Source organism: Lithobates pipiens, unplaced genomic scaffold (assembly GCF_037356315.1).
Source record: "Lithobates pipiens isolate NorthernLeopardFrog02 unplaced genomic scaffold, aLitPip1_a1.2 Scaffold_18, whole genome shotgun sequence".
Taxonomy (NCBI): Eukaryota; Metazoa; Chordata; class Amphibia; order Anura; family Ranidae; genus Lithobates; species Lithobates pipiens.
Genome location: NW_027507758.1, coordinates 623,686,950 through 623,706,326, shown reverse-complemented (window position 1 = coordinate 623,706,326; position 19,377 = coordinate 623,686,950). Strand labels below are relative to the sequence as shown.

The window sequence follows — 19,377 nt, the reverse complement described above, 5'->3', positions numbered from 1 at the left end:
CATATGGTGGGAATCAGGGGCGGACTGACCATTCGGGCACTCGGGCACTGCCCGAGGTCCCCATGCCACTAAGGAGCCCCATCAGGGTTGCCAGCTTCAATAAAACCAGGCACAGTATGTAAAGATATGTGTTTTTTGTAAAAATCCCAAGATTATAGCTGCCCCACCTCTCCAGTACCTTTTCAGTGTTTGTGTGTTTATTCTGCGTGTCTGTGTGTGTATACTGTATGTGTGTGTGTGTATACTGTGTGGCCCCATAATCTATTGCTTGGGGTCCCCATAATCTCCTATTGCCCAGGGGCCCCATAATCTTCACCTATTGCCCGGGGCCCCATAATCTTCTATTGCCTGGGGGCCCCATGAGTTGTCAGTCCGCCCCTGGTGGGAATGCCCCCAGCTTCAGCACTTCTGGACTGAGGTACACTCTGTTATCTCTCAAATGATGGCCTACCTACCCCTTAGAGTATTCCTTGGCACAACTTCTTCTCCACCACACCCCAATTTCTCACAAAAATTATAAATCACTTGCTATGCTCTTTGGGGTACAACTCACACCCCCTCCATAAAGGAATGGCTCATATGCTTACAGAAAATTGCTGACATTAGCTCATTAGCCTAGCAAAAGACACCCCTACTAAATTCTCATCCACCTGGGCTTGTTGGCTTCACTTTCGAACCACCGATTGATATAAAGAATGGATAGGGCTTACCCCTTGAACCATCATTACGTAAGATCTCTTCTCACATTAATCAATACTTGCGATGAGAACTTTTCAATATGACTTCTGAATGACAAAAGGCTTATATGCTTCTGAAAGGGATGGCGGGACCTCGCCGGAGTGGCCTTGTTCTATATAGTTCCCACCACCTACATAGTTACATAGTAGGTGAGGTTGAAAAAAGACACAAGTCCATCAAGTCCAACCTATGTGTGTGATTATATGTCAGTATTACATTGTATATCCTGTAACTGTATGTTGCGGTCGTTCAGGTGCTTATCTAATATTTTCTTGGAACTATCAATGCCACCCGCCTGTGGAAGGGAATTCCTTCATTACACTTAGTGACCACAGCTGCTCCTGACACGGGCACCTGCAGAACTTTGCCCGGGCAATTCCCAGAAATGAAATTGTGTCTCGGTCTGAGCCTGTCCCAGGCAAAATCACAAAAATATTGCTCTGTCACAGACATTGGGATGTTATGGAGTCCCGGGGGCTTGGCGGGGTGGGTGCAGGAGCAGTGGAGAGGCAGCCCAGCCAATGTCAGAGTGGGAACCGGCAAAACTGCTTGGTGACCCCACAGATGGGGGGCAGAGCTTGACTGGCATGGCCAGGACCAGGTAGGTCCTTCTCACTAGGTCATGGTGTACTAGTGAGACTGCTCTGATAGACTGTACTGATGAGACTGCTCTGATTTAAACAAAATTGTACACTAGAGGGGTGCTACACTGGAATCATTCTAGCTGGGAGTGATCAGCCAGCATATGTTCTTTGGTCTCTCTCCTCTACCTGTCAACACCCACCATGCTGGGCCTGCAGGCTGGATAGCATAAATTATGAAAGATAAAACCCCTATAGCATTGAGGAGTACACAATGAACTTCTAAACGATAGGCACAAATCGACTGATCTGCTTGTGTATGGGGTCCATACAATCAGTGCACCGGTGATAAGGATTTTTCAGCTTCCAAAAACTCTTGGGGGAGAGAGTATAACCAAATAAAGAAAAAAACAAAAAGGAAGAGCAAAACAATAGTGCAGTTACTTCTTTTATTAGTAAATAAAATAAAAACTCATTGCACTCACATGTAAAGCTAAAATTGGTAGCGCCTTGCACAAATACAGAAGGCGGTCCTATAAGTCCACTAGATGGGGAGCCACAGCGATCCACATGACTGTTGTATAACAGATATGAATTATTCCAACATTCCTGACACCATTTACTGCCCTACTGACACCATTTACTGCCCTACTGACACAATTTACTGCTCTACTGACACTGTACATTGCCCTACTGACACTGTCCACTGCTCTACTGACACCATTTACTGCCCTACTGACACCATTTACTGCCATACTGACACCATTTACTGCCATACTGACACCATTTACTGCTCTACTGACACTGTCCACTGATCTACTGACACAATTTACTACCCTACTGACACCATTTACTGCTCTACTGACACTGTCCACTGATCTACTGACACCATTTACTGCCCTAATGACACAATTTACTGCCCTAATGACACCATGTACTGCCCTACTGACACTGTCCACTGCCCTACTGACACTGTACACTGTCCTACTGACACTGTACACTGTCCTACTGACACCATTTACTGCTCTACTGACACCATTTACTGCCCAACTGACACTGTCCACTGCCCTGCTGGCTGACAGTGTCCAATTTTAAGGTAGGCTATTGTCACTGACATTTCTTTTATTAATCGAATCATATTTTATGGGTACACTAAATGATTTTTTTTTATTTAATCATGCCCATTTACGTCCCTCCACTGTTAATGCAATTTGGCTATAGCAACTGTTCTGTGTAGCACACTTCATTACTACTCTTTTTGGGTAACCCAAGGTATTTTACAATCCCATAGCGTGTACTACAAAAAAATTGCTGTGCGCCGTGAAAATGTTTGGGTTTGGCTTGAAGAAAAGGTGGCAACCCTAGTACACAGACACACACAGACACACATGTACACATGCACATAGGCACACGCACATATGTACGCAGACACACACATGTACACCACCCCACCCTTGTTCCTCTTCAGTTGTACATTAGTCCTTACTTGAAAGGTGTTGTTCCTGGTCCCAGCTCTTGTGCAAAACACACGAGGCGTGCACATGCTGGAATTGACCAGAGGTGGCAGCAAAGAGCCCAATGTCAGTGACACAGCAGCAGCTGACTCGCACACATTCTGAAAGCCAGCACAGCCATGGAGCTTTCATACACCTCTCCCTGCCTTCTCTCATCCTCACCAGACAGCTGGGTCCCCTTACAAGAGTGTGGGCTGTACCCCCCTGATGGCGCCCCTGGGTTCTGTGACTGATTAAGGTGGTAGTTAAACTCACTTGTTGCCTTATCTGCATTTAATTGGCCTCAGAACCTGTGTAATTCAATGGTGTTCGGGTTTAAAGGGATGAGGTGGCAACTCTACCCCAAACACACATTTACACTTAAGCTGTGATTCTCTGGACACAGCCTGAAACAAACATATCAAAGGAAAAGTAGTTAAAAAGTTTGACTGTCCTGGCGAAACCGAAACAGTTGACAACTATTGATCTATAAGGCTATACAGTAGGGTGACCACACGTCCCCGTTTTCCGGGGACAGTCCCTGGACTGAGGACACTGTGCCCGGACCAAGTCTGTCCCTGTTTTTTTTCCCCGGATTGCAATGGCGTAGTGTGTGTGTTTGTGTGGGGTGGGGGCAGACATTACTCTCGCCCCGGGCGCAACATGGGGGGGTGCAAAATTATTACTGTGCCCCCCTAAGTGTGCCATATTGCGGCCATGTGAAGCATGCCTCCCTCAGCCCCCTACACCTCTGATGAGGCATGTCCGACTCTCAGGCTTTGCTCTGCAGCACCCCCCTCCTGTGGTCCAGCCTGTCCCACATGATCCCTCTGGTGTGGGTGGTCCATGTGTGTGAGAACGGCGGAGGAGGAGGGGTGGTATGACGGCTGTTGGAGGAGCTTTTCACAGGGAATACTGAGGAGCGGCTGGGTGGCTGGACTCCAGAACATTACCCGGTGCTGGGGAGAGCCCTGCTCTGATGGATGATCATGGAGGCTATAGATAGGTGAGGAAAATCAACTGCTCTACACTGTACATGTGTGTGGGGAGGGGGAGTGCGAGTAGTGCAGGAAGTAGGAGTCAGGTAGGTCAGTGTAGTGGTCAGGTAAGCCAATCTGGTGGTCAGGTAGGTAAGTGTAGGAATCAGGTAGGCCAGGGTAGTGGACAGTGTATAAATTAGGTAGTGTAGTGGTCATTAGAGGAATCAGTGTGGGTCAGTGTACTGGTCAAGTAGGTCAGTGTAGGAATCAAGTAAGTTAGTGTAGTGGTCAGTGTAAGAATCAGGTATGTAAGTGTAGTGGTTAGGTAGGTCAGTGTAGGAATTAGGTAGGTCAGTGTAGGAATCATGAAGGTTAGTTAAAGGGTCAGGTAGGTTAGAGTAGTGGTCAGGTAGGTCAGTGTAGGAATCAAGTAGGTCACTGTAGTGGTCAGTATAAGAATCAGTGTAGGAAGCAGGTAGGTTAGAGCAGTGGTCAGGTAGGTTAGTGTATGAATTAGGTAGGTTAGTGTAGTGATCCGTATAAGAATCAGGTTGGTTAGTACAAGTGTAAGGGCTCTTTAAAAGTCAGAGGGTTAGAGGGTGCAAATTTCTTGCCTTGCCCTGGGTGCTGACAACCCAAGCTATGCCACCGACTGCATATATAATTTGAGAAAAATATGCTTATAAAATAGTTTACCATTTGTCAGTCAAAATAAATAAATATGTCCCCGGATTTAATTTTAAAAATCTTGTCACCTTACTATACAGTCCATATACACACACACACAGCATAATGCAGTTGTTCTGCCAAAAACTCCCCCCCCCCCCATCAGATAGTGTCTGCCCCGTACTGCGCAGGCTCAGCGCTTGCACAGTACGGTGGACAAAGAGACGCCGAAAGTCTCCGAAGATGGACGGCGCCTGTGCACTTAATAATATCTTGTTCCCTGAGTCCAGGTTCAAGCCCCACCATGCAAGTGGACATACGGTAGATGATGTTAAACAGCACTTAGTAAGACGGCCCCTTGAGGGCTCGCTTTCGCTTGCCACGCTTCGGGTGCGGCCTCGCTTCGCTCTGCAATTTTTTATTCTAACTCTATGTCCACTTAGATGGTGGGGCTTGAACCTGGACACAGTGCGCAGGCGCCGTTCATCTTCGGAGACCTTCGGCATCTCCTTGTCCTCTGTACTGCGCAAGCGCAGTACAGGGCGGACGCTATCCGACGGGGGACAGTACTCGACAAGACACCGTGTTCACACCACGAGACGTTTCCTATGGGCTGCAGTTCCTATGAGCTCCACAAGATGGCGATCTCACTTCCACCCAGACAGGAAGTCTCTATGGAAGACAGGAAGTGATGTAAGGTACAGACAAGAAGTTCTGGGTGAGAGGTGAGTCGGGAGGAAGTAGAGAGAAGACATTGCTGGAAGTGGCAGCAGAGGAGGTAATAAGATCTTATTTTCTATTTACACCCAGTAACCCCCCCGTCATGTCCGTCCTCTTCCTCCATAGTCACTGTGATGTCTTTTATCTCCAGCAGATGATGATATACACATATATAGTGTGGAAACCTAGATTAACCCCTTCAGAGGCAGAACATTTTTCCCACTTACGGGTCCGGAACATTCTCTTCATTTTGGAGAGGTATCACCTTTCCCATCAATCACCTCACCAGTCTATACTAATTGATTGATATGACTTTTTTCAGTGGTGGGGGGGGGGGGGGGGTTATTTAGGGGGGTTTGGAATATGTATGTCTTTATTTTATAAGATTCAACTAGAAAGAAAGAGGGGGAAATGTCATTTGTAGGAAATGTCCTGAAAAAGAATGTCTCCATAAAGATCCCAGTCTCAGATATTCATCCTAAAATGTGATCAGTAAAGTGTCCGGAGTACACAGAGATCACAGGAATATGACGTGTCCTGGCAAAGCTCACAATTCCCACATTGCCCTCCACAATTCCTTCTCCCAATGTCCCTCCAACCAGAGTCCGAGAATCTTATGGCATCACAGTGACCTGACAGCTCCTCCTCCCAATGAATGTCCCTCCAACCAGAGTCAGAGAATCCTATGACATCACAGTGACCTGACAGCTCCTCCTCCCAATGAATGTCCCTCCGACCAGAGTCAGAGAATCCTATGACATCACAGTGACCTGACAGCTCCTCCTCCCAATGAATGTCCCTCCAACCAGAGTCAGAGAATCCTATGCCATTACACCAGAGGCATAGCTAGAACCTTCAGGGCCCTGGTGCAAGAAACCATGAAGGGCCCCCCTGGCTTCCCTCCAAGCTCGGGGCTCTTTACTCCCATCATGAGACCATTTATTATAGCCCCACAATTAGAACCTTTCACATATTCTGCAGCGGGCCCCCTTCGTGCTGTCTTGGGTATGGTTGCCAACTTTTCTTCAAACCAAACCTGAACACTTTAGCGGCTTTAGAAAATAACATTTCTAATCATATGTATTTAATCACAAGAGTTCCCCTCCTTACATCAGGGTCCACAGAGTTCCCACTTTACATCTGAACTCATAGAGTTCCTTTACACTATAAGGGGTGACTGCGGGGACCCTAATTTAAGGTGAACTCTGATGTAAGGAAAAACAATGCAGACTCTGGTAACCAGGGCCCCCACTTACATCAGAGATCCCAGCATTCCCCTTTAATCAGGGTTTCCCGGAGCACACCTTACATCAGAGTCCGCAGAGTTCTTCCTTACTTCAGATTCTGCAGCGCCCCCCCAACATCAAGATTCTGCGGAGCTCGGCTAGCCTGAGAGTCGGCGGAGCTCGGCTAGCCTGAGAGTCGGCGGAGCTCGGCTAGCCTGAGAGTCGGCGGAGCTCGGCTAGCCTCAGTGTCCGCGGATCTCCGCTAGCCTGAGAGTCGGCGGATCTCCGCTAGCCTGAGAGTCGGCGGATCTCCGCTAGCCTGAGAGTCGGCGGAGCTCGGCCTTAGATCAGAGTCGGCGGATCTCGGCCTTAGATCAGAGTCGGCGGATCTCGGCCTTAGATCAGAGTCGGCGGATCTCGGCCTTAGATCAGAGTCGGCGGATCTCGGCCTTAGATCAGAGTCGGCGGATCTCGGCCTTAGATCAGAGTCGGCGGATCTCGGCCTTAGATCAGAGTCGGCGGAGCTCTCACATCAGATTCCACAGAATTTCCACTTACATTGTATTGGGGACCTTTGTGAAATTTGGAATGTAAAGTGGGATATGGGATTGTTTTTTCTTCTTGGTTGAACTTGATGGACTTTTTTTCAACCTTATTAACTATGTAAAGTGAAATTCTGATGTAAGGGGTGCTCTGGAAACCCTAATTTAACTTCTTCTTGCCCGCACTATAGCAAAAGAATGCCAACAGAGCAGGCTTCCAGTTCTGGGAGGGTGCCCATGGGCATCCTTTAGACACAGCCGATCACAGATTGCAGTAAAGGGCCAATCACAGTGACTCTTTAACTTGTGATCAGCTAATCGCATGTAAACAGACTTGCCATTTATCAGCAGTCCTTTCCTCCCACGCTGTGACGGTGTGAGGAAAGGAGAGCTGTTAACCGGCAAGCCTGTCAGTACATTGTTTACATTGATAATCAGTGCAGCCCCATCAGTGCTAATCAGTGCCGCCTATCAGTGCACATCAGTGCCTTCTCAGCAGGACTCTGAGCTGAAAGCATCTTTCTCATACAGCCCAGAGCCTGCACTGACAGCTCCCCCTCCCTACTCCCTCACACACATTGGAGAGGGGAGAGATAGAGATTATACGCTCCTCCTCATCCCACCTCCCTCCTCCTGTGTGTGCACTGCAGGAAAAGTGAAGCCCAGCAGCTGAAGGATCGCTAAGACAGTGGCAGGACACCAGGGCCCTGTTGCAAGTGCAGCCTTTGTGATCCTGGTGGTTCTGCCACTGCATCACACTGACCGCACACCCCTGCCTCCCAACGTCCCTCCATCTGGCTCTTTTTTCTGATGTGTTTAGGATGTGGGTGGATCCTTGGCATGCTCAATTGCAAAGCAGGACTGTCGGTTATGCATTGTATGCAATGACATTAGAAAACCTGCAACAAGCTTTTAAACTACAAAATGGTGGTGGGGGGATATGTGTGGACAAATTATACCTCAGCTTGAAGTGAGGCCTTAACAAAATAGAAACCTAACCGGAGAGGTGAGGGCGGATTCTGGGAGGTCACATGACAGCACTCTTATCTCTATTAATAAAACACAGACCTGACCGGAGAGGTGAGGAGGATTCTGGGAGGTCACATGACATCACTCTTATCTCTATTAATAAAACACAGACCTGACCGGGGACGTGAGGAGGATTCTGGGAGGTCACATGACATCACTCTTATCTCTATTAATAAAACACAGACCTGACCGGGAACGTGAGGAGGATTCTGGGAGGTCACATGACATCACTCTTATCTCTATTAATAAAACACAGACCTGACCGGGGACGTGAGGAGGATTCTGGGAGGTCACATGACATCACTCTGTAATGGATACAAACTACAATCTAGTTCAAGGTTATCTGCTGCTGTTCCTAATTAGAAAGTGTGAATGTGCATGCACGCTGAAAGCAAACACTCTTACACGCGGTCTGCTTGGTTATTTCCACACTTATGCTTTATTGCAGGGTGGTGCTAATGTTTTATACACAAAGCATAATAGATTATACGTCATTACTATGTCAGTCTAATAGGTACATCTCCATTGCTTGAAATAGGAGAGAAATGCAGAAACTTGATACTGAGGCTTGGTTGATGCTGGCTCTTTCTTCACTTCCTCATTCTTCCGATGTGTGGGTAGTAGGGTATAGATGCCATCTTCATTTCCAAGCGGAGCTAACCCTTATCTCTATTAATAAAACACAGACCTGACCGGAGAGGTGAGGAGGATTCTGGGAGGTCACATGACATCACTCTTATCTCTATTAATAAAACACAGACCTGACCGGACAGTTGAGGAGGGTTCTGGGATTCTAACATGATAATCCTATTGTTTTTTTCCAATACAGAGATTTTCTCCTATGAAGTCTGGTGATCATTTGAACATCACATTGCGTCAACCTCCCTCCCCGATAGAACAGAAAAATAGAAATATGCTATAAATCACCAGAGAGATCTCTGATCTGCTGACAGGAGAGGTGAGCGGTGCCGGGAATTCTGGGACATTATCCAGTAACAGACAAGGGATGTGTCTGGATGGTGACTGTATCATTGTGTGTGTCAGGTTCCTATAAGGTGTCAGGATGTCACTGTCTATTTCTCCATGGAGGAGTGGGAGTATTTAGAAGGACACAAGGATCTCTACAAGGACGTCATGATGGACAATCAGCCGCCCCTCACATCACCGGGTAAGAGGAGACTTTATTGTAAAGGAGAGAGCAGTACGGAGGCTCCACCTAGATCCCCCATCATCTGATAAACACATAGAAACAATGTATTGAGTCAGGCTGGAGGGCCTGGTCATTGTACCACACAATGACCACTTTTCACTCTCCTCTCCACTTCCTTCTCCCCCACTTTCTTTCATTTAAACCCTTTGTCACTTTTTAAAATTTTATGTTTGTTTTAGATTTTGCACGTGTGACTGGTAGGGTGTAGGTCAGTGATGGCGAACCTCGGCACCCCAGATGTTTTGGAACTGCATTTCCCATGATGCTCCACTACACTGCAGAGTGCAGGAGCATCATGGGAAATGTAGTTCCAAAACATCTGGGGTGCCAAGGTTCGCCATCACTGGTGTAGGTCCTCGGGCCTGCCCTGAAAGTCTTAGAAAGGGGGTGTGGACACGGCCTTCTGGCTTGGTTCACCCTCTCTCATGGGGTCTCCCTTCGGGGGAGACCCACCTAGTACTTGGATGGGTCTGTTTCGGCAGACCCTCCAAAGAACGGGGGTCTGTCTGGTTTTGGCCAGATGGACCAAGTGTAAGTACCCCAGTTGCCGTCTGGAGCCTAACGCCCCGAGGGATCAGGGCAAGGTCCTCTGATTTTAGACGACTTGTGTACACCCGTTGCACTTTTTTGTGTTTCACTCTTTACGTGTGTGCACATTATTTTTTGGCACTGGGACAAGTTTTTGAGTGTGTTCACACAACACCATGGGCTTTAAAAAAAATAAAAAATAAAAATCATCTGATAAATACATAGAAACAATGTATTCAGTCAGTGTGTGTGTTTCCTACAGATGGATCCAGTAATGGGAACCCACCAGAGAGATGTCCCCGTCCTCTGTATTCCCGGGATTCCACACAGGAAGATCACACCACCCCTCATCATCATCAGGTAGATGAGGAACAATCACTGATAGTATCATTAGGATCTGTACATTATCTGTATTGTTACAATTGATGTCATTTTCATTATATATTTAGAGTGGAAACCTGAGAGATTCTAAAGTTGATATTCAAGTAGATATAATAGAGGAGGCTGATGAAGAGTGGGTGATGGAGGAGTCGGAGTCACTAAAAGTACACAGGTGTCTGTACCAGAACATCATGGTGGAGTCATCCAGCTACAGCAACCCACCAGAGCGATGTCCCCGTCCTCTGTATTCCCGGGATTCCACACAGGAAGGTCACACCATCCTTCACCTTGATCAGGTAAATGAGGAACAATCGCTGATAGTTGCATATGATTTATTTATAAGCATGTTTGTTAGAATAAATGTTATATTAGATCTCTCAGAATGGAAACCTTGGGGATGATAATATTGTTGTTAGAGAAGAGTATAAAGAGGAGGATGAGGAGTATGGTGTAATGCAGCAGCTTTTTGAAGAACACAAAGATCTCTACAGGGACATCATGGTGGAGACATCAAGTAACAGAAATCCACCAGAGAGATGTCCCCGTCCTCTGTATTCCCGGGATTCCACACAGGAAGGTCACACCATCCCTCATCATCAGGTAGATGAGGAACAATCACTGATAGTATCATTAGGATCTGTACATTATCTGCATTGTTACCATTGATGTCATTTTTATTATATATTCAGAGTGGAGACCTGAGAGATTCTAAAGTCGAGGTTAAAGAAGAGATAAAAGTGGATGATGAGGATGGGGTGATGGAGGAGTCTCTAAAAGAAAACAAAGATCTGTGCCAGGACACCATGGTGGAGTCATCCAGCTACAGAAACCCACCAGAGAGATGTCCCCGTCCTCTGTATTCCCGGGATTCCACACAGGAAGGTCTCACCATCCCTCACCATCATCAGGTAGATGATTGACAGTTATTGGTAGTTATGATTTATACACAGCATGTTTGTTGTGATGAATGTTTTATTATATCTTTCAGAGTGCAATCCTCTGTAATAATAATATTATTGGTAAAGGAGAGTTTAAAGAGGAGGATGAGGAGTATGGAGTGATAGAGGAGCTTTCTGAGGGACACAAGGATAAGATGGAGCCACCTAATACCAGGAACCCACCAGAGAGATGTCCCCGTCCTCTGTATTCCCGGGATTCCACACAGGAAAATCACACCATCCCCCACCATCATCAGGTAGATGAGGAACAATTATTTGTAGCTGTGATTGATACACAAACTTGTTTTATATAATGAATGATTTATTAAATATGCAGAGTGGAAACCTTAAAGATTATAATATTGTTGTCAAAGAAGAATATAAAGAGGAGGATGATGAGTATGGAGTGATGGAGGAGTTTTCAGAAGGACAAAAGGATATGATGGAGCCACCAAATACCAGGAACCCACCAGAGAGATGTCCCCGTCCTCTGTATTCCCGGGATTCCACACAGGAAGATCACACCATCCCTCAATGTTATAAGGTTGGTGGGATGGAGTATTTGGAAAATAGACTCAGTATTAAAGTTTATGTTTTAAAGATGTTATTTTATTTCATTCTCTTGATGTAGCTTGGAAACAAGATGTGTGGAATTTTTTTAGGTAATGTCACAATATTAAAGTTTATATTTTACAGATCTTTTTGTCGTCTCTTGGTTTAGGGTGAAGATCTGATAGATATAAAAGTTGAGATTAAAACAGAAGAAGAGATGTATGTGAGGGATGATCAGCAGTCTAAGGAGGAGGATGGAATAACGGGGACATTTATAGAAGAGGACACTCCTACAGAGATCAGCACAGGTGGGTCATTACTAGGGATGGGCGAACGGTTCGGCCCGAACTTTGGTTGTTTAGATGAACATAATGCAGTGTTTGCGGGAAATTCGAAAGCCGCGGAGCCCCGTTAAAGTCTATGGGACACGAACATGAAAAACCAAAAGTGCTAATTTTAAAGGGGTTGTAAAGGTTTGTTTTTTATTTTCTAAATAGGTTATTTTAAGCTAGTGCATTGTTGGTTCCTTTGATTTCCCTTCTAAATGTTTTTTTTCTTTGTTCTGGCTGACTAAACACCACTCAGATGATGGTGTGAAGTTTACTGAGGAGAAACAGGAAGTGAGAAATTCAGACAAAGGAAAAAAAAACATTTAGAAGGGAAATCGAAGGAGAAGGTAAGTAAACCAACAATGCACTAGCTTAACCACTTAAGGACCAGGCCTCTTTTTCGGACTTGGTGTTTCCATGTTTAAAACAGTTTTTTTTGCTAGAAAATTACTTAGAACCCCCAAACATTTTATATTGTTTTTTTTCTAACACCCTAGAGAATAAAATGGCGGTCATTGAAATACTTTTTTTCACACCGTATTTGCGCAGCGGTCTTAGAAGCGCACTTTTTTTGGAAAAAATTCACTTTTTTTGAATAAAAAAATAAGACAACAGTAAAATTAGCCCAATTTTCTTTTATACTGTGAAAGATAATGGTATGCCGAGTAAATTGATACCCAACATGTCACGCTTCAAAATTGCGCCCGCTCGTGGAATGGCGTCAAACTTTTAGCCTCAAAAATCTCCATAAGCGACATTTTAAAAATTCTACAGGTTGCATTTTTTGCGTTACAGAGGAGGTCTAGGGCTAGAATTATTGCTCTCGCTCTACCGATCGCGGCGATACCTCACATATGTGGTTTGACCACCGTTTTCATATGCGGGAGCGCTACTCACGTATGCGCTCGCTTCTGTGCCCAAGCTCGTCGTAACGGGGTGTTTTTAAAAAAAAAATTTTTTTTTCTTATTTATTTTATTTATTTTTACACTTAAAAAAAAAAAAAAAAAAAAATGGATCACTTTTATTCCTATTACAAGAAATGTAAACATCCCTTGTAATAGAAAAAAGCATGACAGGTCCTCTTAAATATGAGATCTGGGGTCAAAAGGTCCTCAGATCTCATATTTGGGCTAAAATGCAAAAAAAAAAAAAAATAAAAAAAAAAGAAAATCTGACATTTAAAAAAAAAAATATACCTTTAAGAGGTATGGGCGGAAGTGACGTTTTGACGTCGCTTCCGCCCTCCTATGGTATAGAGACGAGTGGGGGCCATCTTAGCCTCACTTGTCTCTATGCCCAGCCGACGGAAGGACCCGATCGCCTCCGCCGCTACCGATGGCTCCGGTAAGCGGCGGAAGGTGCGGGAGGGGGCGGCGGGAGGGGGGGGTGGCACCTCTCCCGCCGCCGATAGCGGTGATCTCGCGGCGAATCCGCCGCGGAGACCACCGTTATCGTACAGCCGACCGCCGCCTGAAGAGATGGATATCTCGGTTGTGGCAGCAGCTGCTGCCGTTACCGAGATATCCCTCTTCAAAAAATGGACGTACATCATCGTGCGGCGGTCGGCAAGTGGTTAAAGGAACCTATTTAGAAAATAAAAAACGAAGCTTTACAACCCCTTTAAAGGCTTATATGCAAGTTATTGCCATAAAAAGTGTTTGGGGACCCGGGTCCTGCCCCAGGGGACATGTATCAATGGAATTTTTTTTTTTAAATGGCTGTTTTTTGGGAGAGGTGATTTTTTTTTTTTTTTTAATGCTTAAAGTGAAACAATAAAAATTAAATATTTCTTTAAATATCGTGCATGGGGGGTGTCTATAGTAGGCCTGTAAAGTGGCGCAATTTTCCCGTGTTTAGAACAATACCACAGCAAAATTACATTTCTAAAGGAAAAATTGTCATTTAAAACTGATTGCGGCTGCAATGAATTGTCTGGTCTCGGCAATATAGATAAAACTCATTGAAAAAAACGGCATGGGTCCCCCCCATCCCCCCCCCCCCCCTGTCCATTACCAGGCCTTTCATGTCTGGTATGGATATTAAGGGGAACCCTGCACCATTTTTATTTTTTTTAAATGGTGTAGGGGTCCCTCCAAAATCTCACGACCCCGTCTTCCTCTGATGTCACGTGGCATCAGGGGGCGGAGTCACCTGTTTACATCACTGGGTGGTCCCGCCCCCAGCTATATAACAGCTGTCACCGAGAAGAAGCTTCACTCGTCGGGAGCCTCCCATGGAGGCGGAGGTGTTGCGTTTTTTTTTTCTTCTTTTTTCGGCTCGTCGGCAGCATGATAGAAGATGAATGGACATCCCGGGACATTTTTATTTTTTATCTTTTAATAAAGGACTCCTCCCAAAGTGTCTCCTGTCTTTTTTAGTATTTTTGACACTTTATTTTGTGAAATGGTAGAGGTACACTGTACCCCTTACCAATTCACATAGGGGGGGGGTTGGGATCTGGGGGTCCACTTGTTGAAGGGGGCTTCCATATTCCGATAAGCCCCCCGCCAGAAAACCTCCACAACCACCAGACAAGGGTTGTGGGGATGAGGCCCTTGTCCCCATCAACATGGGGACAAGGTGCTTTGGGGACCCCAAAGAATCCTCCCCATGTTGAGGGCATGTGGCCTGGTATGGTTCAGAAGGGGGGGTGCTCTCTCATCCCCCCCTCTTTTCCTGCGGCCTGCCAGGTTGCGTGCACGGATAAGGGTCTGGTATGGATTTTGGGGGGACCCCTATGCCATTCTTTTTTAAATTTGGCACAGGGTTCCCCTTAATATCTGCACCAGACCTGAAGGGCCTGATATGAATTTGGGGGGAACCCCCACGCAATTAATTTTTTTGTGGTTTCGGGGTTCCTCTTAATATTCTTAACATGCCGTTTTTTTTAATGAGTTTTATTTATATTGCCGAGACCCGACAATTCATTAAAGCCACGATCAGTTTTAAATTACGTTTTTTCCTTTAGAAATGTAATTTTGCTGTGGTATTGTTCTAAACACGGGAAAACTGCTCCACTTTACAGGCATACTATAGACACCCCCAGGCACGATATTTAAAGGAATATTTAATTTTTATTGTTTCACTTTAAGCATTATCAAGATCACTGCTCTTGAAAAAAAAACAGATGTTTTTAAAACTTTTTTTATGCATTGATACATGTCCACTGGGGCAGGACCCAGGTCCCCAAACACTTTTTATGACAATAACTTGCATATAAGCCTTTAAAATTACCACTTTTGATTCTTCATGTTCGTGTCCCATAGACTTTAACGGTGTTCATTTGAATTTGAACACTGGTCCCAGAGACAGCGCGGACAATTCCTATTGCTCTACGCGACTCGCGCATGCGCAGTAGGGAACCGGGAAGTGAAGCCGATTCGCTTCACTTCCTGATTCCCTCACCTAGAATGGTGGCGGCAGCAGCCGAGAGCCGAGCGATCGATCGGCCTCGGCTGCCGGCATCGCTGGACCCCGGGACAGGTGAGTGTCCATTTATTAAAAGTCAGCAGCTGTAGTATTTATAGCTGCTGGCTTTTAATATTTTTTTCCCCAGTACAGTCCCGCTTTAAACAGAAAGTGATAATGAGGGAGGAGTCAATAACCCAATGATGGGGGTCTTCAGGATCAGTCCAGTCTTCATCTTGGTTGTTCTCCCCCCATCCTCACTCTCTGACCTCTGGTGGGGCTCAGCCCCGCTGTTATTTATGACTAAATCATGGACTAAATAAGGAAGTGCAGGACTTCTTGTGTTGGGAAGATGGCAATGAGTGATAGAGGGGGAGGGGACACTCGTCCTATAATCCCCTCATCACTGTCACTCCTATAAAAGACAGTTCTCGTTGTTTCCTCCCTCTCTGACTAAGGTCCATGAATAAAGAAATGATCTGGTAGGAGATCAGAGGACCCATTTACTAGTTACCTTGAGGGGGGAATTGTAAGATCCTCAGAGACAAAGCTGCCTGATGTGGGCGGAGTCCTGGTTTAGGGGAACCAATCAGCTCATGTCTAGTAATAATCTTTGTATTTCTATTTTAGTAGATGGACGGGAGATGAGGAAAACCTCCGAGGATTGTCTCACTTTGTCTCCAGACTGTAAAGTAGAAGATGAGGACATCACACAGTATAGTCCAGGAGAAAACCCGACTACCTCAAATGTCCATCCGGCACCACACAGTGTAGATGGACCATCGTATTCCTCTTATCCTGAGGAACCTCAGACTGTGCGGGACGGTGCCGTCCTTCCAACAGATAACAGATTTTCCTGTACTGAGTGCGGGAAACGTTTCCATTTTAAATCCAATCTTATTGTGCATGTAAAATCTCACACAGAGGAGAAGCCACATTCCTGCCCTGAGTGCGGGAAATGTTTTTTAAAGAGGTCCCATCTTTCCATACATCAGAGATCTCACACGGTAGAGAAGCGGCATTGCTGTCGTGAGTGTGGGAAATGTTTTTCAAAGAAATGCAATCTTTACACACATCAGAGATTGCACACGGGGGAAAAACCATATTCTTGTTCTGAGTGTGGGAAATGCTTTGTACTAAAATACAAACTTGCCGTACATCAGAGGTCCCACACAGGGGAGAAGCCATTTTCTTGTCCTGAGTGCGGAAAATGTTTTTCAAATAAGTCCAATCTTTGCAACCATCAGAGATTACACACTGGTGAGAAGCCGTATTCCTGTTCCGAGTGCGGGAAATGTTTTGTACAAAAATCACAACTTGTCACACATCGGAGGTCTCACACTGGTGAAAAACCATATGCCTGCTCGGAGTGCGGGAAATGCTTTGTAAAAAAATCAGGACTTGTCTCGCATCAAAGGTCTCACACGGGGGAGAAGCTGTTTTCCTGTTCTGAGTGTGGGAAATGTTTTTCAAATAACTCCAATCTTTACGCACATCAGAAACTGCATACACGTGAGAAGCCGTATTCCTGTTCTGAGTGTGGGAAATGTTTTGCACGAAAATCAGATCTTTTAAAACATCAAAGGTGCCACATGGAGAAGAGGAATTATCCTTGTCCCGAGTGTGGAAAATGTTTTTCAAAGAAGCTAGATCTTTACTCACATCAGAGAATTCACACGGAGGAAAATCTATATCTTTATTCCTGTCCTGACTGTGAGAAATGTTTTTCAAAGAAGTCCAATCTACACAGACATCAGAGATCTCACACGGGGGAGAAGCCGTATTCCTGTCTTGAGTGCGGGAAATGTTTTTCACAGAAGTCCCATCTTTCCAAACATCAGAGATCTCACACGGGAGGAGAAGCCACTTCCCTGTCCTGACTGAGAGAATTGATTCTCACTGAAGTTCTGTCTTCCTGTACATCAAGGATCCCACACAACCCTCTGTAACGGAACCTCCCACACTCCGTTTGAGTGCTTCCGTCATATACCGCTTCCTCCAGTCTGAATATAGATATTAGATATTATAGCCGCATCTTACAACCAAGAACTAGGCACTACTTTTTTGGCTGCAAAGCTGGAACATTACCTGTTTATTTGAACAAAGGCACACAGATATACATACAGGGGACAATCCCCCTTTCTTTGCATAATGACATTGGGCGGTGCAACAAGAGACACACAGGTGTATTCAGAATTCTCATTAGTAGACTGTCCTATCAACAGGGAGAACTGTTGGAGGAATTCTCCCTCCTCACAGTTAAAACACATATACATATACATCCCATAATACTTTTCTCCCAAGGCAGACAGACACACTAGAACAATGGGATACAGGCACTTAACAAAAACATAGCAACCCCCACCCCACCTCAAACCATCTACCAAAGGGCTCTGATAAAAGGAGGACTTAATCTTAATATATTTTTGAGATCAGACCGGGGTTCTCGGTCACCCTGTGCCCATAATAGACACAGAGTAACTTACACATAGGAAGGGCTGGGGGAGCAGCTGGACAAGGAGTTTCCAGAGCTCTCCAAGAGAAGCTGTGTTTCACAAGCCCCTCCCGCCCAAAGTGACTCCCGTAACACCCTTGAGGTGTATTAGTGCCTTGAGTGTGGGGAATGTCTTCTATATGAATGTTGCTGGACATCACAGCTCTCATGTGGGGAAGAAGCACACCCTGATATACACCTCAGATATACTCCATGGCTGATCTTCATCATGTAAGAAACAGTTGATAAAGAGACCAGAGATCACCAAAGACATGGGTGAAGTGTTGTACAGTGTTGGCCATTGATAGCCGCAGAAAAATAAAAATGGAGTCATTACCTTTTCATTGGCTGAGTACATTTTGTGGTGTAAGATTTCACAAACACTTTAAAATCTGTTTTTAAAAAAATGTGTTGAATGAATGTGACCAAAATTCGCCCAGCCGTGGCAAGCATTGGTCATATTTTATGTCATACAGTCATTTGCTACAATCATTGACTTCATCTAGTGTCAATAATATACAGTAGCACTTTGTTGCCCCAAGATGGAGCTGACGATCATAAGAAATTACTGTGTTAATGAAAATACGACCAGAATTCGTGGTGCTTGTCACGCTAAAGGACATAATGAAACTAGCAATATTAAACCAACCATTGATTTAAAACAGACTGGGGTTTTAATTTTTTGCTAAACAAAAAAAAAAGACCTAAAATTGTGAAAAAAAAGTTTCTCTTCGCTTCTGTCATAACATTTTGTAAATAAGCAATTTTTCTCATTCACTGATGTGTCCTGATAAGGCTGCACTGAGAGGTGTCACTGATAGGCAGCAATAATGACCACTGATGGGCAGCAATGATGGACACTGATAGACAGCAATGATAGCCACTGACTGGCAGCACTGGAGAGCAGTGATGGCCACTGATAGGCAGCAATGATGGACACTGATAGGCATCACTGATAGGCAGCAATAATGGCCACTGTTAGCCAGCAATGATGGACACTGATAGGCATCACTGATAGGCAGCAATAATGGCCACTGTTAGCCAGCAATGATGGACAATGATAGCCATTGACTGGCAACACTGGAGGGCACTGATAGGGGGCACTAATAGGCAGCAATGATGGACACTGATAGGCAGCACTGGTGGGCACTGACAGGCAGCACTGGAGGGCAATGGGCTTGCACTTTGATTATCAGTGTAGATGTACTCTGTGTAGATTTGCTGGTTATCAGCTCTCCTCTCCTCACCCGCTGTCAGTGTGAGGAGAAGATTGCCAATAACCGGCAAATCCTGTGATTGGCAGAGCGCTGTGGTTGGCTCTTTACCACGATCTGTGTTCCGAGGACACATCGATCAGAGAAACTGTACCTGCGGATGCCCGCCGCAGGGGGCATGCAAGAAACGGGACCTGTATTGATGTCCTCTCAAAGTGCGACCGTGCTGTAGCCATCATTCAGCTATAGCGCGGTCGTGAAATGGTTAAAGATAGGAAATGCGAAATAGCTAAATAAATAGCCCTCCTAGCAATGTTACTTCCAGGCTGAAGCTAAGGGGAGCTCTA

The 19,377-nt window shown here is 45.4% G+C and overlaps 1 protein-coding gene across 6 annotated transcripts; it reads left to right on the top strand.

The window, feature by feature from the left end:
• The first annotated feature begins 5,171 nt into the window (after positions 1-5,171).
• Positions 5,172-18,478, top strand: LOC143989418 (uncharacterized). 6 transcript variants are annotated; one of them, XM_077489538.1, is made up of 11 exons: positions 5,172-5,236; positions 5,333-5,436; positions 8,805-8,933; positions 9,020-9,143; positions 9,976-10,073; positions 10,163-10,390; positions 10,784-11,002; positions 11,083-11,289; positions 11,370-11,576; positions 11,754-11,892; positions 15,953-18,478. In XM_077489538.1, exons 4-11 carry the CDS (start codon positions 9,059-9,061, stop codon positions 17,200-17,202), a joined length of 2,433 nt encoding a protein of 810 aa, XP_077345664.1. In that variant the 5' UTR covers positions 5,172-5,236; positions 5,333-5,436; positions 8,805-8,933; positions 9,020-9,058; the 3' UTR covers positions 17,203-18,478. The 6 variants fall into 6 exon arrangements, with proteins under 6 accessions (XP_077345664.1, XP_077345666.1, XP_077345663.1 ...); XM_077489537.1 differs by lacking the exon at positions 5,333-5,436 and adding an exon at positions 8,514-8,675 and having other exon boundaries at positions 5,184-5,236; XM_077489536.1 differs by having other exon boundaries at positions 5,184-5,236; positions 5,330-5,436.
• The last annotated feature ends 899 nt before the right edge of the window (positions 18,479-19,377 follow it).